Source organism: Erigeron canadensis, chromosome 7, assembly GCF_010389155.1.
Source record: "Erigeron canadensis isolate Cc75 chromosome 7, C_canadensis_v1, whole genome shotgun sequence".
NCBI classification, from domain to species: Eukaryota; Viridiplantae; Streptophyta; class Magnoliopsida; order Asterales; family Asteraceae; genus Erigeron; species Erigeron canadensis.
This window is the reverse complement of record NC_057767.1, coordinates 10926058-10944902: the sequence shown is the minus strand read 5'-3', so window position 1 is coordinate 10944902 and position 18845 is coordinate 10926058. Positions and strand designations below refer to the sequence as shown.

Sequence of the window (18845 nt, the reverse complement as noted above, 5' to 3'; positions counted from 1 at the left end):
CAATGCAAGTTTCTATTTAAGAATATTATTGTTTACTATGTCCTTTATATGATATTACTAATATTTTTGATAAATATTTTTAAACAAAGTTAACAACTTTTATTATAAAGATGTTGCATGCATAAAAAAGTTATCAAGAATATCCAAAGCTAATCATAAATTGCGAAAGAAACTTAGCAAAATTGTTAGAATTTTAGGGAGCAAATATAACAAGTTAGCTAAATATTATGTAAATGATGTATTCATGTAATATATATATGTGTAAATATACATAAGGGTGAGATATTTTGAGACCACCTCTTATTTTAGGACCAATTAGGACCATTCATTTTTGTACACCATCATGATCTACTACGATATACAAGACTTTTTTGTAAAAACACTAAGACTTTCCAGCGACGGGCCCACCAGAAAATCATGTGTAAGTTAAATTACACATGTGTAAGTTACTTATAGTAACTTACAGTAACTTATAGTAACTTACACATGTGTAATTTAACTTACACATGATTTTCTGGTGGGCCCGTCACCGGAAAGTGTTAGTGTTTTTATAAAAAAGTCTTGTATATCGTAGTAAATCATGATGGTGGTGTGTAACTTACCAAAATCAATTGTCATTTTTTGGACTTTTTTTAGTTGGTCTCAAATTATCTTTCCCCAATATACATATACGAGTATATGATTATATGTAGGCATATATCAAAATTCGATTCGATTAACCGCTGGTAATGAATATTAAAAATCGTAACCGAACCGTTATACATCGGTTGTCTGGTTTGCGGTTTTTTCTAGTTTTTTCGGTTTTGGCTTATTCGGTTTCGGATCACACAGTTCAGATCAGATTTTCGGTTTTCCAGTTCATTTTTTACACCCCTAATTATTTTTTCTACAAAGTTATATAAATGGGTAAAATATGGCTAAGTTGAATATAAATAAAACCAAAGACTAGAGAATGCGAAAGCCTATTATGACCTTTATGTACCAAATTGTTTAGCCATTACTAACTCGTGTCCAACTCGATTCGATATGTTTCACTCCTTTTTTTTGGTTATAGTTGTCCAATATTTCTGTTAGTAATTAAAATGGATGCATCACTCCTCCATTTCTAAATGTGGCGTCATCTGGCTCATGTTATTTCTATAAGAGTAGGTCTCATTCTCATTATCTCATCTTATTTCAATATCTTTTATAAGCCGAGTTTAATTAATATTTCATTGTTTTATGTCTAACCTAATTGATCATATATAAGTGGTCATATAATTACTCTGAAATATTTTCGCAATTTCAACATTATAACCTATTTAAGTAGATTTCGCGTGAATAGTAACTTTTTTGTCCATATCTCCAGTATTAAATTAAATATAATCTTTGTCAAACAAGAATTAAAAGTGAGGATTGGTGGAGTGGTTTGTGGCTTTGCTTGAGGAGTGAGAGGTCATGAGTTTGAAACCTTTCCATCTTTTCTATTTTCAGTTTTTTTTTTTTATATTTTGCACTCTACCCCCTTCTTTTCTTTTTATTTTTTTCTGCCCCTTTCTTCTTTTTTTTCTTTTTTCTTTCTACCAATACTGTTTTCTTTTTATAATTTTAACTCCCTAACTTTATATAATTTATGTTTTCTTTTTTTTTTATAATTTTTTAACATTTGTTTTTTATACGTTTTCCTACACTTCACATTTTATTCTTATATAACTTTTTAAAATGTTATATATTTTATAAAAATACTATATATTTTCTTTTTTTATCCTATTTTTTCTTTCTTTGTTACATTATATATTCGTATAAACATTTGGTGTCTTTATTAACTTTTTCATTTCATTTCCGTATTCCCTTTTGTTTTTTGTTTTTTTTTTTTGCTATCTTTTGATTTTCTTGGTTTTAGTATATTACTTTCGTGTTTTTTTTTCTTTTAACATTTGGTTATCATTGGCCAATGACCGGGCATCATGCAGCGTGATGAGCATGTTTACCGAAATACCGATACAGTACCGATAGGTATTCGGTACGGTACTCGGTATTGGGTATTTAGCTTAATTGGGTTCGGGATTAATCGGTACGGTACCGGTACGAAATTGAGAAACCGAATAAGAGTTTTATAATAAAGGGGAATATGGATCGACCATGCAAAGAGATCTGCATCTCATCATATGATCAGAATATGGAGGGGTTTTTTAGTTTCCAAAACCTTGGCAACTTTCATTCTTCCTTTCTCTTTTATAGCAATCATCTGATTTCGCATATCCCTAAAATCTCAAACACAAAAAAATCAATGATATACAGCGCATTCATATACATCTCTACTTCTATAGTATCATCAATTTATCATGGTTTCATCATCATCACCGGCCATGTATATATCTCAAGTAACTTAATTTTTTTATATGTTGTCAAATCAATTTTAGTAGTTAAATTGAAAGTTTCAGTGCTATTTTTTCATATCTTTTAAAATGAATTAACATTTAAATGGAGTTCATTGTAATTAATATAATAGGCGCTATTTTGTATGCTTTTCTATTCTGTTCGATCTTTCTATACATGATAATTGATAATCATGGTTGTATTGATGATGTACTTTCTTTATAGGATGAAGACACATTTGTTGATGATACTCCTTTTGTTCACATGGATGAGGATGACAACATTGAGAAAGAGGAACCACGTCAAACGGGCTCGAAACGAAAACGAACAGCAAAAGCAATACCTTCACAAACTCAACCTAAAAAGCGAGCTGGAAAAAAGAGAGCACCGTGTTGGAAACACTTTGATGAAGTGACTGTTGTAGAAGATGACGGGTTTGAACGAGCGTGTGGAAATTGCAAATATTGTGGAATAGTTATCAAGGCTGATTCATAGTTAAATGGTACGTCCGGACTTAAAAGACATGCTTCTCTTTGTTCTAAGAATCCTGATGTTATTGCTAGGAAAAAACAACATAATCTAGTATTTAAAAATAATGCTAATGGAGAATCTAGTGTCACGGTTTGGAGACATGATGAAAATGAAATCAAAAAGGCCCAGCTTGACTTTTTTGTTTGTGCGGAAATACCATTTAAGCTTGTAGAACATTGGGCATTTGTTAGGTTAATTAATGCTTGCAATGGGAAAGTTAAGTTACCTTTGCGGCATAAACTTTCTAAGGATATTGTCAAATATTATCTAGATGAAAAACAAAAGTTGTATTATTACTTGAGTAACCCAAATATTACCATTAGCTTGACTACTGATACATGGACTTCATCTTGTCAAGGGGTGAACTACATGGTCCTCACGGGGTATTTCATAGATGATGATTGGATTATGCATAAGAAAATTATTAATTTTAGACCCATTGATAGTCATAAGGGTAATGACATTGGTAGTGAATTGATGGAATGCATTAGAAGTTGGGGTATAAAGAACATCATGACTATGACCGTTGATAATGCAAAAACTAATGACACGGCAATAACATATGTGTTATCCAAACTAGAGAATAAGTATGAAGATGGTAAACATTTCCACATTAGGTGTATGGCACATATAATTAACCTAATTGTGAAAGAAGCTTTGAGTCATGAAAACTATCATTTTGAATGTATTCAAAAAGCGGTTAGATATATAAGACATTCAACCCAAAGGATTAAAAAGTTCAAAGATTGCATGAAAGAAGAAATGGTTGAATCGGAAAAGTTTTTGTGTGGTGATTGTCCAACTAGGTGGAATTCCACCTATGAAATGTTGAAAAGGGTCGTGGAGTTGAAGGACATATTTTTCAGGTATGAAGGTGTCGATAATAATTATGAACGTGATTTAGATAGAGTTCCAGGTCATGAAGATTTTGGTGCTGCAAGAGAAATTGTTCAATTTCTAGAGAAATTTAAGGATAAGACTCTAGCAATATCAGTATCTACAAAACCTATAGCTCATACATTTTTTGGTGAAATCTTGGATATAGATGACCATCTACGTTAGTGGGAGAGCATGGTTGGTTTTTGTCTTCTGGACAAGTCAATGAAACAAAAATATGTTAGGTATTGGGGCAAGTTAGATAAGCTCAATGACTTTATGTACTTTGCTGTTCTCTTGGATCCAACTTTGAAAAAATTCTTCATAAGACATTGTTTCAGAAGTATCGTTATCAATACCATGAACAAGGATAAGCCATTGGGTAAGGTTGAAATTGACAAAAGGGTGAGTGCTATGTTGGTAGATCATGAGAATAGGATGGATAAGTTGTTCAAGGTCTATGAGGAAAGGTTTTCCAAATATGTGATAATCCAGGTTCTCAAGAAACAACTAATCAACAAGATGTTGTTATGGGTCAAGGGAATGGTTTCGTCTCTAGGTTTCGTTTGGAAGAAGATAGCCTCGATTTTGATAGTGAAACGAAATTACAAAGGTACCTAAAAGAACCGAAGTTGAATTGGACTCCCTCATATGACATTCTTAAGTGGTGGAAGCAAAATGAGGGCCGTTTCCCAATTGTAGCTCGGATGGCTAAAGGTAAATTACTTTCCTTTTCATGTTACTGTTGATATATATACTCTTTCAAGACTTATTGTTCCTTTAAGTTGTGCTTTTCCAACTGAAAAACAAGCTCCAATCTATGTCATACTAGATTGACTCTGAATTGTTTTAGCTAAAACAAGCTGCCTTGTTTCAATATGGCTTACTGTTAGATATATACTGGTTTAAGACTTATTTAACTTGACTTGTTTCGAGCTGCATTTGAAAGAAATCTATTTCTGCTCTAAACTTTATGTTGTTACAGTGTTATGGTTCATTGATATTCTACACTTGTTAGATATATTGGCAATACAAATTTCTACCGTGGCATCCGAGTTGGCGTTTAATACTCGTGGTCGTGTACTTGGCCCGTATAGAACAAGATTGTTACCACAAATAGTGGAAGCTTTGATTTGCACCAAAGATTGGGTGAAAAGGTAAGCTAAGCCTATATTTGAAGATGAATTAATGGATATATTAAATGACGACGACATTGCAATGAGTAAAGTTTAAGTCATACTTTTTTTTTGTTTTTAGTATATGTATATGTTTGTGCATCAAATAATACGAAGTAGGCAATTAATTTTATTTTTTTTGGTCTATAGAGATGGAAGAGGCTCTCAACAAGCAAAACAAAAAAGGAAAAGAGAAATTGACCCCTGAAGCTTAGGTGCATTTGTGATTGAAAACTTTTGTTTCTGAATGGGTCGATTGCATTCCATGTTTAGCTGCAAGTCTCGTGTTTTTCTGCAAATACTTCTGTTTGCTCCAATTGTTTGCTACGTACTTTGCTACAACTGTTTACTACAAGCATTTTCATTGTTTGTTGAATAGTGATGACTCTCATGTATGACACTTAATATATGTCATGATTTTTGCTAAGTAGTTTGCTGCAAGTCATGTTTTATGTCATGTATCTTTTGTTTTGAAATTATGTCATGTTTTATCACTTTTCATTTGCTGTAAAAACCTTCTTTTATTATGTATAAACCTTGTTACTTTCCTGTTAGTGTTAATATATGTACAAGCTTTGTAGCACAGGTTACCTTTGGTGAAACTTCGGTATTTAATCGGTACAAAACCAAAATACCGGTACCGATACCATATCCATATAATCGGTACGGTATTCGGTTCTCGCTTTGATCCTTTTTCGGTATCGGGATTAATCGGGATGGTATCAGTTCGGTACGGTACAGGTCGATCTCATCCCTAATCACGCTAGTAAAGACATATTCACCTAATCGGAATCGAAGAATTTTAAAAAAGTTGAATAAAACCCGATCCAATCTGAATCAACCATACCCGATTGTAAGTTATCCATGGATTGTAAGATCCACTTCCTACGCTCCACTTTATCGGTCATCCCACCGTTTCATGAATTCACCAACACACACCTTAATTTCCCTTATTTCATAAATCCCACCACCCCCCTTTGATAACTATAAAATCCATACCTCATGGATCTAATCGCCACCCATTCCCACTCTCACCCTTCCTTCACGCGCCCTTATCTCCACTTTTTCCTCCTTTATACATCACCACGCTCTCCAAAGCGCGTGACCCAACCTCTCTCTGATAAAGAATTTTTACCCTAGTAGTCATCTTCTGAACTTCCAATAGCCCCCCCCCCCTTTCCCTTCTTAATATCGATCGAACCCCTCTCCATCATGCGCCATCTCCGACTCTTATTTTCCGATTTTGTTGTAATACGTCGTCGTTTTGTTGATGCCCGATTTTAGATCTTCTTGGTAACCTCCTCTCTCTCTAATTTATCTTTTTGTTTAAATTTATTATTGTTTAGATCTGTATATTATATATTTATTTTTATGTAGATCTGATTATTTTCTGTATTATGAATATATATATATGTGTGTGTGTGTGTGTATCATATTTCAATAGATCTGGATTTTGATGTATAAAAGATGCGTTCTTTTTAGTTTTTCTGAATTTTATATTTATAAAGTTTATGTATTCATAAATTTTATATATATTATATATATATTTATTTATTTATATATCAATATAGAAACAGCTTATAAATTTATTTGTAATTTGTATTTTGATATAAAAAAGCTTATAAATGGCATATGGATATTGTAATAGATCTATAAATCTAACAATATAACATTATTATTATTATTATTATTATTGTTATTTCAAAAGGCTTATTTTTTTACCTGTGTTTTGTATTTTGACATAGGAAAATCTTATTAGTTATATTAATAGATCTATGAATTTGATGGATAAAAGTTTTTTTTTTTTTTTTTTTTTTTTTTTTTCTTATGAAGTTTGATATTTATAAGTTTTCATAACATATAAACTTATCCTTTTTGTTTTATCTTTTGTATTTTAAGTAAAAAAGGAATATGTATGTATATATTGTATAGATCTATTAGTTTGAAGCATAATAGATGTTTTATTGATTTTTTTTTTTTAATGAAATTTGATTTTTCCAGAGATAAAAAAGATGGATCCTAATGATATTGTTGGCAAGGCGAAAGAGGATGCTTCTCTTCCTAAAGGTTTGTTAATCTAATTGTTTATTTAAGTATTTGTTCATTTATTTATTTAATCAGTAATTTACATATGGAACTAATCAATAATTTTTATGGTTGGATTCTGTCGTTAATATTTTGGATAACATGTAAAATTTTCTATGTATATGTTCAGCTAATCTGTTAATGATTGCTCGTAAAGTTCGTGACGTTTGAGAAATTTTTTGTCGTATATCGTTTTAACTTTTTCCGTCGCGTGATTGTATGGTTATTTTCCGTTTCTTCTACGTATCAATGATGTATGCATGAAGTCGAGTCCTTTAGACGTATAAATTAGTTTTTTTTGCTGGGTAAACTCCGAGCATGGATCAGGATTACTTGTTTGGTCTATCTGTCAATGGAGATTACTTAAATGCTAAAGTAAAGGTTTTTTTCAAATTTGCAGCTACTATGACCAAGATTATTAAGGAAATGTTACCTCCAGATGTACGTGTTGCAAGAGATACTCAAGATCTATTGATTGAATGTTGTGTAGGTGAGATTATCTTCATTTTCCAATTTAAACGACTTCATGATGATATATAGGAGTGTCTTCTCTGTGTCTTTGGAGTTCATGGTTTCCAATTTAATATTTTGCGTTGCTCGTCTTGTACGTAGGATTCTGTAATGGCTGTCTTGTGATCTATCATTGTTTGCTGTTTATATTTGTGTATTTACAGATATCTAACATGAACTCCGTTCTTTATTATATTGCAGAGTTTATCAATCTTGTTTCGTCAGAGTCGAATGAAGTGTGTGGCAGGGATGATAAGAAAACAATTGCACCAGAGCATGTACTTAAGGCGTTAGAGGTTTGTTATTCATGCAAGTAACTTTGTTCTCGTTCTATTTTCCGTATTTTGACTCGGGACTCGCATGTTCAGGGTTTGTGAAGGCAGTATTGACCCATTTACAGTTATGAGTTATAGATTTAGCTTTTATGTTATATCATTTTTAACGGGTCAATAAGGTAAATTTTTTTAAAACCTAACGAATAACTGAGTAAGTAGATTGGTCAATTTGGTCCAACATTGTTAACGCCTTTAATATAATATGCTCAATATGTAATGTGTTTGTAATGATATTATAGACCAAGTATTTTTGCCAAAATAGAAGGTTTTTGACAAACTGTTTTTCGTCCAATATAACACCACCACCCAACCTAATTTTTGTACAATAAATCTATTTATCGTCTTCTGTCGTCAATTTCATGACAATATTTGGACATAATTCTTGCATTCTTGTTTAGATTATTATCACCTATCTGTGGTTTTTGTTCTTCATACTTTGGTTGACATACCGAGACCTTTACCATATAGAGTGATTTGTTTCAGTTTTGCTGTTGTATCTTGATCCACTTGTTACTTGTCATATTACTCTTCCCGTTGTTCATTAATGTGATTATGCTACCTTTTCAGGTTCTTGGTTTTGGGGAATACATAGAAGACGTATATGCTGCATACGAACAACACAAACTTGAAACACTGGTACTTTATTTATTTGTGCAGGATACAATTGTGTTTTGTCATCAAATGTATCAATTTTGGAACCATATATATTTTACTTTGAATGACAAATTTGGGTCAGCGACATATTTGGAACTATATATTGATGAACAAGTTAAATCCAGTTTTTTGGTATCTTCAAGGCATCAAGCCAGCAAAATGGAAAATAAACTGAAGTTAAAATATGGGTCAAACTAGATAAAAGTTACACATTGTTAATAAAGACTGAATGTTTCTAGAAAAAAAGGTTCTGAATAAGTCCAACTCGGTACCCCAATTTGCCTGACTCACCCATCTTGCTATTTCAAGTCTGGTATGTTTACCTTGGATGTAGGAGATTCCTTACATTATTAATTTACTTGCCAGGACACTCCGAAAGGTGGAAAGTTGTCCTCAAATGGAGCTTCTATGACTGAAGAAGAAGCATTAGCAGAACAACAGAGGATGTTTGCAGAGGCACGTGCCAGAATGAACGGTGTTGGAACCGCTTCCAAACCACCAGAAGCAGATCCTAGTTTGGAAGCCGACTCTTAGTCTCTTAGGACCCGTCTTAGTTAAGCTTTAAATAGGCAGTTAAGCTTCCTTAGCTCTTCTCTTTCTTTATCCTATGTACAAAGTCCCACCCGATCTAGTTTTTTAATTTACCAGTTTGAATGTTAGTTTAACCCTCCCTCCGCAACTCCTAATTTGTCTATATGTTTGCTGTAATTAGTATGATTGTAGCAGAATATGTTGGTAGATTTTTTCATTTCTAGAAATATTGATAGGGAATGAAATGGAAGGGTAGTTGCCTTAAACTTTTGTTAGTCTCAAGTAGCTTCTACAAGCTTTTTGTTTATGCAGTTTTTATATTCTACGTTTGTGGTGAATCGAAACTATTTCGTTTGACCTTTTGTTTAGACGATTGGATTCGTTGAGTTTTAATCTTGGCTATCAAAGTTGTCTGATCCTGATAGCTTGGTAGTTACTGATGGAGTAATGGTCTATACTTTAATTCAATGGAGTAATTGTTACTCATCCTGATAGCTATCAAAGCTGTCTGATCCTGATAGCTTGTTGACTTTTTCTATATCTTAGTTATCATCTTCATCCTTTACTTTGAACTTGACAAGCCAACAACATTTGTAATGCTACTCCTTGATATCACATTAACACTACAAAATTATTGTACTTGGATGTAAAACGTACATACAGTGATGCGGATACCTTTTGTTACACTAACAAACAAACTTCTATGAACAAAGTTTACAAATATGGTCCAATAAAACATTAAGAAAGAATGAACAAAGGAAAATAAAAATAATAACCTATTAGTCTAACTCAGTGTGTAAAATCTGTAAAAGTTTGTAAAAGTCGATCTTGTATTCTAAGTCTAATAAATTTTAAGAATCTTAATGTAAATCGTGTGGTTGTAGATGATATTTGTTAAGATTTTAAAGGGCCTTTACAAATCAGGGCCTAAGATATAGAAAAAGTTATGTTTTAAGCTCTATGATTCTTTTTGAAAGGAATAAATAGCGAATAACATGCTGGTTCGACTCTTGACAACGCGCTAAAGAGTTTGCTTCCCATGTGGTGGATAGCGATAACATTGCTAAGGTCTTCTCACCATATTTACATGGGCAAGATTCAAACTTGAGATCCCCAAGAGGTACTGTAATGTGAAAAACACCCTACACAACAATGCGAAAAATCCCCAGACTATTGGGCCAATACCTAAAAAAAAAAAAAAAACTCAATGATAGTCGTCAAAAATTATCGATGGCTCCAAGTGACTAACATAATTTCTAGCATTCCAAATGAATTGTTCTTGAATTATTATCGTTTACTTTTCTTATGTATCTTAAAATTAATTTTCATTTGTTCTTGAAGTTTCGTTTTTTTAAGTTCCTAAAAAAATTAAATTTGGAGGCTGTTGCACACCTTAAGTATCCTCATTGACAGCCCTGATCCTAAGTTGTTTCTTAAGAAGAAGAAAACACAACTAGAACACAATTGAGTCGAGATTGTTAAATATTTAAAAAAGAAGATTTTGGGATTTTGAGGTTGTAATTTTTACCTTTAAATCTTGGTATATATGATGCAGTTGGTAAGACATTAAGCAAACACTTTGATTTCTATTTCTTGACACATGTTAACCGTTGTTACTTGTGATTCTTTAAATCCCAAATTGAACTAACAAAAAATTTGCTAGTCTATCTATATATGAGTATATGTAGGTATATGGTTAAGGGGTATTATCATAAGGTTGTGAGTTTGACTTTTGAAAGTGACATATCCTGTAAGGTCATTTTAGTAGTCAGGAACATGGTCAGAATACTTGTGTCTATCTTGTTCGAAATGTGTAAGGGATTAGGGAGAGGTTGTGCAATTAATTTGACATGTAAGTCTATGGTTATAGTTGAAGGGTTATTGTTGTTTTAAATGTAAGATGTGTAGTTGTGTGGATATAAAATTACAAAGGCAGGGGTGGGGAGACATGAGGTCCCAATTAATTAGGTTTGCCGTTTGCGCTCCCATTTTGACATGAGTATCTCATAATGATCTTTGACATGAGTATCTCATAATGATTCCAATAGAGTTGGTTGCTCCATTTCCATTAATTTAAGTTTTACATTAGAATTTTAGATACGAAAAATAAAGTAATATACATATAAGGTATTTTAATGACCGTTTTTGATCTGAACATCCTAACACATTTAGTTAGAAAAGTTTCGAACTTGAACTTAAAATCTTTTAAGATGAAACAACAAACATCGTTTAATATTACATATTCATCGATATAAATCTGAGAATTTTTGTAAATGACATTTACTTCTAATGGGTGCTGATATATTGTTGTTAAAGAGCTTCTGTGTCAACGGTATCAATTTTATTACGATTTGATAAGAACCGTTATAAAGGTTTAGATATGAACAAAATAACTTACATGGTTTTCGTTTGGTTCAACCTTTTGGAACAACCGCACAAGAGAATGGAGCATATTTTTTCTGAAATGACAAATGTTTGTTGTAGTAATTAGTAGTTTTTTTAAATTAATAATTAAATGTCGATGTTTATATTTGAAGATGAGGGACTTTCGGTGAAGCAAAGCTTCCCACTTTCCTTTTAAACTAGCTTAAGGACCCGGGTGACTACCCGGGTAATATTATGATAATTGCTTATAGTTATATGAGTTGTGATGTAAATACTAAACGTGTAAAACACGTTAACACTGCTTATACATCTATAATAACATACCCTAAAAATTTGTTGCAATATATAAAGAAGCCAAATAGAAAGTCCTCTCAAAAGCAGGAGGAAACTTTGTATGCAAATTTGATAAATTTGAAATTAGTCATATTTTTCTTACTATTTACTTATTCTAAAGAATAAAAAATACAAATAATATACATTTTCGTAAAGGAAAATGATTAATCCTCCTAAACATCTTCCTACAAAATCCTTTAAAAACCTTCAAATCATGATATGTGTACCTTACTGATTCTTCTTTTTAATCCCAACTATTGATTTTGCCATATATCATAATCTTATAGTTCGAAGAATTTTTAAAAAATTTAATTAGGCAGATTAATCATTTCCCGTTCGTAAATAATCATGTACCAACATACCATTGGTTTTGTGTTTTGTCAATGATCTGAATTAGACTGGCATGATGACTGTCAACGCGATATACAGTAATACCAAAAGATAAATTGGTTTATATATATTATAATAATAATAATTATTATTATATAAGATATAAAATTATTGTATATAGATAAGATAAAAAACTTAGATGCATGGTCGAGATATTACTTCACCAGTCATATAGATACCAAATAAGATAATAGATTATCTGAAAATTGAACATTAATATGTATATTCAAGAGATTAGTACCTTATAATGTAAACAACTTTACATGAATTATTATAGTGTGTATCGAATTTCAATCTTGTACATCGTATGTAATGAACTTTCAAATTCTGTGCATTGTATGTATTCGGCCAATCAAAAACTTACAAGTGACAAATTATATGATTGACACATATACTCAAATATATACAATCCACAAAATTTGAAAGTTTATTACTTACAATGCATAATATTGAAGTTCAATACATACTATAACAATTCGTGTAAAGTTGTTTACATTCTAATATTCTAATCCCTATATTCAATGGAAAAGAGATCAATTTTACCGGGGAGGTAAATGAATGAAATTTATATAAGAAAATAATAATAGAGAGATGAAACGTTCAACACTTCAGTCTATTTCTTTTGATTATTTAATTTTATAACATAATATTAATAAATATTAGTAAAGATTGCATACGTCATAAATAGATTAGTTTTAATCAAATAAATGAATGCCAACTAAGCTTTATTTTAACTAAATTTTAGTATTGGATTCTAGCTTCATATATAAAAAGATATACCGGGGTTCTTGTGTCAATTTTGGGTCAGGGTCAAGGTTAGCATGGTTTCCTTATCCTCCAAATACATTATTTTTCTTTAATTTGTTTTCTATATATCCCATGGCTCCACTAAGGTCAAACAAACACACAGAAAAGCCAGTCAAATGTTTCATCTCTTAGCCTAACTTTACTTAGTGACCTTTTCCCATTTATTTTCTTTATCCAATTACTTAGCAAATATCATTTTCAATTTGCTATATTATGTGTAAATTTTATTTTTACAATTGTTATCCATTTTTTGAAGCATAGCATCAACTTTACATTGGTGAGTCACTAATACATGTGTTGTTATTTCGATGTTTTTAATCACTTTAACCAAAAGTACAGTTTATTCGCATTGTTACACGACAAAAATATCAAAATTTTTTTAATTTGATTATCAAGAATAATTTATTTATCGTATAATGTACTAACTTTATTTTATGAGGATACAATCGATTATATTACAAGTTTATTAGATCGGGTAGAATCTTGTAAAGATGGAAAAAGGGCTAAGATGGGATTTTGCTTTGCAATCTTTTTGTTTTCTTGGAACCTACACCCTCTTCTCCACTGTCATGTTCTTTGTTCCTTTAAAAATTTGTGGGCTCAGGGCTCCTTATGTTTTTTATTTTTATTTTGTATTTTATATCTAATCTAATGTAAGACAATAATTTTGATACAGAGAGATTATATATCTTTTATGAAACAAATTTGGTTGCTTGTGAAAATGTAAGGCATTATCAGAAGATTTTTTTTATACTCCATATTACTCGTATAAAATATTTGAATTTATATTTTTACAATCATAAATATCATTTCTCTAATATTAATTTTGATTACAAATAAACCATAGTTTTAAGGGTAGATTAATAGGATTTTTCGAGAGTTCTGAGTTTCATCTCAGACATGCGTTTAATTTATAAATAGAAATAGATTAGAATGTCCAATTCATGTCCTTTAACGATACAAAAGAGTAGATCACATTTTAGTTAAGAAGGGTCGTTGAGTTTGAGAAATAAGAATATGAACTCTTATTATAAGTTTGATTATTATAAGTTCAATAAGAAATAATTAAAATCTAAAAGCAACAACGTTCAAATTTTTTTTTTTAACACTAAAGCTAATGTAGGATTGAAAAGAAATAAATGTTCACATATCATCTAGACCAAATTTGTTTGACTTGTACTTAACTTGACAACTATAAACCCATCTCCTATTAACCCATCCCATTATTAAATATACCCAACCAACTCATTACTCATTCACCATTTCATATACTGCAAAATTGATCATTGGAATTTTTGCTTTCACTCAAAAAACAAATACTACTTGGTCTGTAAAAGAAAAAGGAATTGAAGCATTTACTCCATGTTCACATATAAAGAAAATAACACCCATAAATCCATAAAAGACACAACAATATCTGCCTTTTCTCTCTCTCACTCACTCTCATACATTCTCTAGGAAATTGCCTTCTTCAATTCCCTTTTGGTTCTCAATTTGAGTATTATACAACCATGGCAAAGAACTCTATGCACTTCCATTGGTCAAATAAGGTTAGCAGTGAAGATGAAGATATCCCATCACCATCCAATACTTGCCCTAAAACAACAAAAACCACCACCAACAACCACCCTCAACCAGAACCACTACAAACAAGAAAAAAACTCCAAGCAATTACAATTGCTAGATTTCGTTCGGTTCTTACTGCAGTTAGTAAGAACCGTACAAACCTTCTAAACTCCCTAGGCCCTAGAGTCGTTGGGACCCTATTTGGGTCCCGAAGAGGCCATGTTTATTTCGCATTCCAAAAAAATCCCATTTCCCAACCAGCTTTCCTGATCGAGCTCCAAACCCCGATCAGTAACCTGGTTAAGGAAATGGCATCAGGACTCGTTAGAATCGCATTAGAATGTGACAAAAAAGAAGACAAAACCAAAAAGGTGGCCACATCAAGAAGGTTATTACTAGAAGAGCCAGTTTGGAGGACATATTGCAATGGCAAAAAGTGTGGTTTTGCCATGAAAAGAGAATGTGGAGAGAAAGAATGGAGGGTATTGAAAGCTGTTGAGCCAATATCAATGGGGGCTGGTGTGTTGCCACCAGAGAAAACAGATGAGGATGAAGGAGATGAAATTATGTATATGAGAGCTAAATTTGAAAGAGTTATAGGGTCAAGAGATTCTGAAGCTTTCTATATGATGAATCCTGATAGTAATGGTGCTCCTGAACTTAGTGTCTATTTACTTAGAATTTAATGCAGAATTTGGAATTAAAATGTAAGAGCTAGCCAATTATTGTTTAATTAACTTAGTTCTTTGTAGAATAAGCTAGATTTTTTTTCTTTTTCTTTATTTTTTCCTTTTGTTGTTGCTTATCCTGTTATGGAAAATGTAAAAAGGATAAGTTTGGTGTAATTTGTAGCTTTATGAGGGTGGAATGGGATATGATATATATTATTAGTAAAATTAGTTTCGTCTTTTTTCAATTTATCAAAGAATGAAAAATTTTCTGTACAACTTTTAGTCTATTATGGATTACAAATAATCCATTTTGGCTAAATCCTTGGCCTGTAAAATGAACCGAATGAATACAAACGAAGGCTTGTTCTTTGTTTAGTTAGTTAAGCAAATAAATAGCTAACATAAACGGATAATGAACAAAATTTTTATGTTCATGTTGTTTCTTAAGAATATTAAATTTAGATAGACTCATAAGTACCTAGTTATAAATATCCTTATCAAACTATCATATTGCACAAAGTTACCCAATCTGATTAAAAAAATACATACAAACACTTAATAATTACTGAAAATAATCAAACTTAAACAGACAACTTACCTGGATGGGGTCGATTGATAATCATAAAGGTCCATGGCCTAGGTCAGTGACTTCCATTACGCTTCAGGAGGGGTGTTGTCCTAAGGTCGGCCCAAGTGGTCGAGCCTATATCATAATTTGTGGCATTAAAAAAAAAAAAAGCTTAAACAGACAACTTACACCATGAATGAAAAAATAATAATTGGATGGAAACTCCTTAATCACATGTACCATTTGATACCCATTAATTCCTCAACCAGGTTAGTATCCTGATGAATCTCAAGTACTTAATAATTCTCTGATTATCTCAAATTTGCATTTGACAAGATTCGAACTCAGAATCCTCCATGGAACATGATGGCTGGTGGCCAATGGGTTATTACAACAAGAATGTAATGAGCGTTGAAGTGTTTTTTTTTCCCGCATTTATTCACTTAATTAAGTTTTAGTAAAAACTTTTGTTCATATTCCTTCATTTATTTATTAAAATACGAATGTAAAACAAACTTTCTGTCAAATTTACAGACTGTTCATTGAATATTTGATTCATGCACGATCCAGTATCAAGTTGGACGTTAGAGGACATCTATATCTATATATAATATAAAAAATTGTTGTTTTGTAACGATTTTTAAATGAATTGTAAGGTTAAATGCAACATGGGATGATGATTAACTTCAATAATTAGATTCATCATCATTTCTATTCAAAACTCATGTGTTGTTAAATATGAAAGATTCTTCTCCTTGATAGATAAAAACAAAACTTAAGAACAATATTGAATAATTAAATCTCACCAAACCAAAGACGGAACCTTTCTTTATGCATTTAGGATTTCTAGAAGACGTACTGTTTTTACACTCGTGTCTCTTTATGAGTGATTTAAGAATCAAATTAGTAAACTTGCTAGGTACTTGATTATGTAAGTTGCATATAGTTGTAAATGGAAAATCTCATTTTACATCATTATTGATATGAAGGTGTTTACAAGTTATCATATTTTGAAACCAACCATATAGATCTTTAAAAGAGATATAAAGTCCATCGTAAATCGTTCTTGTGGTTTATCTTTGCGGTTTTTCATTAACCCTTGTTTATAGTAATCGTTCCTTCATTTTACCTAACCATATCTCTATTTTCGTTTTTAAGTAGCGACAAAGTCGATAACTTTTTCTTTTAGTATGCACTTTAATTAGTGTGACAAAGTGTGAACACTGAATTCAAAAAAACGTAAACAAAAGATATCAATCAAAAGGATTTATATTACTTGATGCAACGAGTCATGAAAGTTTTATTTGAGTTATTGCCTTACACTTTAAAGTATAGTATAATTAAGATGCCTATGATATATAGGACTATAGGAGTTACTTGATTTTGGTACAAACTTTGAGTGGAGATTTGATAGACCAGTTTAAGTGGGGGGTGGAATCCCCATAAAATGTCTCATGAAAATTCTCAAAAGCAAAAAGCTTATTGTGTCTGTATTGGTTTAACCTCTTTTGTTTTTCACTTTATGATTTTAACTTTGACAGAGTATTCATTAGCCGTTTATAACAAACATGAAACGAATCTGATGTCACTTTTGTATTGAATAGCTGAATAGTTTAGTTTGACATCTGTAACAAACATTTATTAGCCAATATGGATTTCGTTTATTTGGTAATTTTTTTTTGTTTTGTAGTAGAGATTAAGGTATAAAATTTGGCATGAAGTAATCTAGTTTTGTTGGAGTAGTTTAGGAGTTGTATTGTAATTAATAAACATTTATTTACCAATTAGGGTAGATCTCACACATTCAGAATAATGTCAAAAGTTTTCTCAAAATGAGTTCCGTTGTAATCGAGTTGTATATATTCTGATGAAATGTCGATAAACCCAAATTTTTTGTTAAAAAAAAACATTAATATATTTTCTATCTATGTTGTTAACGACAACTTTCATTTAGTGACGGTTCTTGAAGAAAGTCGTGGATCTTGAAGAAAGTCAGGGAGGGGGCCAAATGCCACGAGATCAATAAATTATACGAAGAAAAATAATTTTTCGAAAGAAATATAGATAAAATAGCATTACGAAGAGAAAATAGAGAGGGCATGGTCACCCCGAGCCTTTATGACCCTTGATAAGATCCACCATTCAAGAGGCGACAAATAAACAACAATTACACCGGTAAAGAATTGAAAAGTAGAAGACATCCAACTATTCCAATTCATAATTGACTTATGTTGTATCCACAAGTATGACTATAGCCTAGCACTTTTGAGTGATAGATAGTGCTAAAGACTCTTTTCATTTAGAGATATCCGGTACTCCCAAGGATTTTATTCCCTCGTAACATTATGATCTGAATTTAACACAATGTGTTTTAATTGTGTTTTATAAAAACATATTGTGTATGTGTTTTTATTGTGTTAAGTTTTAAATCACAGTGTGTATTTGATAGCGCGTGAAAATCAAAAAATTGTTTAAACACACCGTGATATAAAGTTAACACAATGTGTTTTCTAAAAACATATTAAAACATATTGTGTTAAATTTAGATCACAGTGTGTTTTGATCAGTTTTCTACTTTTTACGAAAATTTTAATTTTCAAAAGATAACAATAAATATAATATACTTCTCATTGTATATGTTTTTACATTCTAATTCTAATATTTAAAATGAGAAAGGATTTGATATTTTAGATGAAAAGATGTGTATGATTTCGTTTGTATCTTTTTTCCCTATTTCAAGGCTTTTGTGTGTAGAATCATTTGTCATTCCGTAAAGTAGAAAAGGGGCCAAAAATTGAGCAACATTTAACTGTTCATTGTAATAAACTTTAGTGACTTCTCATCATCCATCTGCTTATCATTTCTTTAATTTGATATCAAAATGCATCCTTTGTTTTACGGGCGGATTAGTTATTAGGATAATGATAAATCAACCTAATTTGTATGCCTAAAAATCAACCTAATGATGATGACATTGTTTAATTAAATTATTAGAGAGAATCCATACTGACATGACATCTAAATGAATAGTTGGAGTCAGGTTTGCAGAATATCAAGTTATTTCATATAC

The 18845-nt window shown here is 31.2% G+C and overlaps 2 protein-coding genes and 1 pseudogene across 2 annotated transcripts; all 3 read left to right on the top strand.

Moving 5' to 3' along the window:
- The first annotated feature begins 5937 nt into the window (after window positions 1–5937).
- On the top strand, window positions 5938–9330 carry LOC122607314 (protein Dr1 homolog). The gene is made up of 6 exons (XM_043780265.1): window positions 5938–6233; window positions 6942–7007; window positions 7426–7515; window positions 7737–7831; window positions 8438–8506; window positions 8891–9330. The coding sequence occupies exons 2-6, from the start codon at window positions 6953–6955 to the stop codon at window positions 9056–9058; spliced, it is 477 nt and encodes a 158-aa protein (XP_043636200.1). The 5' UTR covers window positions 5938–6233; window positions 6942–6952; the 3' UTR covers window positions 9059–9330.
- Window positions 9331–14354: 5024 nt separating this feature from the next.
- Window positions 14355–15432, top strand: LOC122607730 (protein MIZU-KUSSEI 1-like). The gene has a single exon (XM_043780757.1). It carries the CDS (start codon window positions 14482–14484, stop codon window positions 15220–15222), a length of 741 nt encoding a protein of 246 aa, XP_043636692.1. The 5' UTR covers window positions 14355–14481; the 3' UTR covers window positions 15223–15432.
- A 365-nt stretch (window positions 15433–15797) lies between these two features.
- Window positions 15798–15950, top strand: LOC122609584 (annotated as a pseudogene).
- Window positions 15951–18845: the final 2895 nt, after the last annotated feature.

What these genes read in the sequence shown, in the direction of transcription:
- LOC122607314 (XM_043780265.1), top strand. Translation starts at nt 6,953, where the DNA reads ATGGATCCTAATGATATTGTTGGCAAGGCGAAAGAGGATGCTTCTCTT. An exon ending in ATTGATTGAATGTTGTGTAG is followed by an intron (nt 7,516 to 7,736) that starts GTGAGATTATCT and finishes ATTATATTGCAG; the next exon opens with AGTTTATCAATCTTGTTTCG. An exon ending in AACACAAACTTGAAACACTG is followed by an intron (nt 8,507 to 8,890) that starts GTACTTTATTTA and finishes TTTACTTGCCAG; the next exon opens with GACACTCCGAAAGGTGGAAA.
- LOC122607730 (XM_043780757.1), top strand. Translation starts at nt 14,482, where the DNA reads ATGGCAAAGAACTCTATGCACTTCCATTGGTCAAATAAGGTTAGCAGT.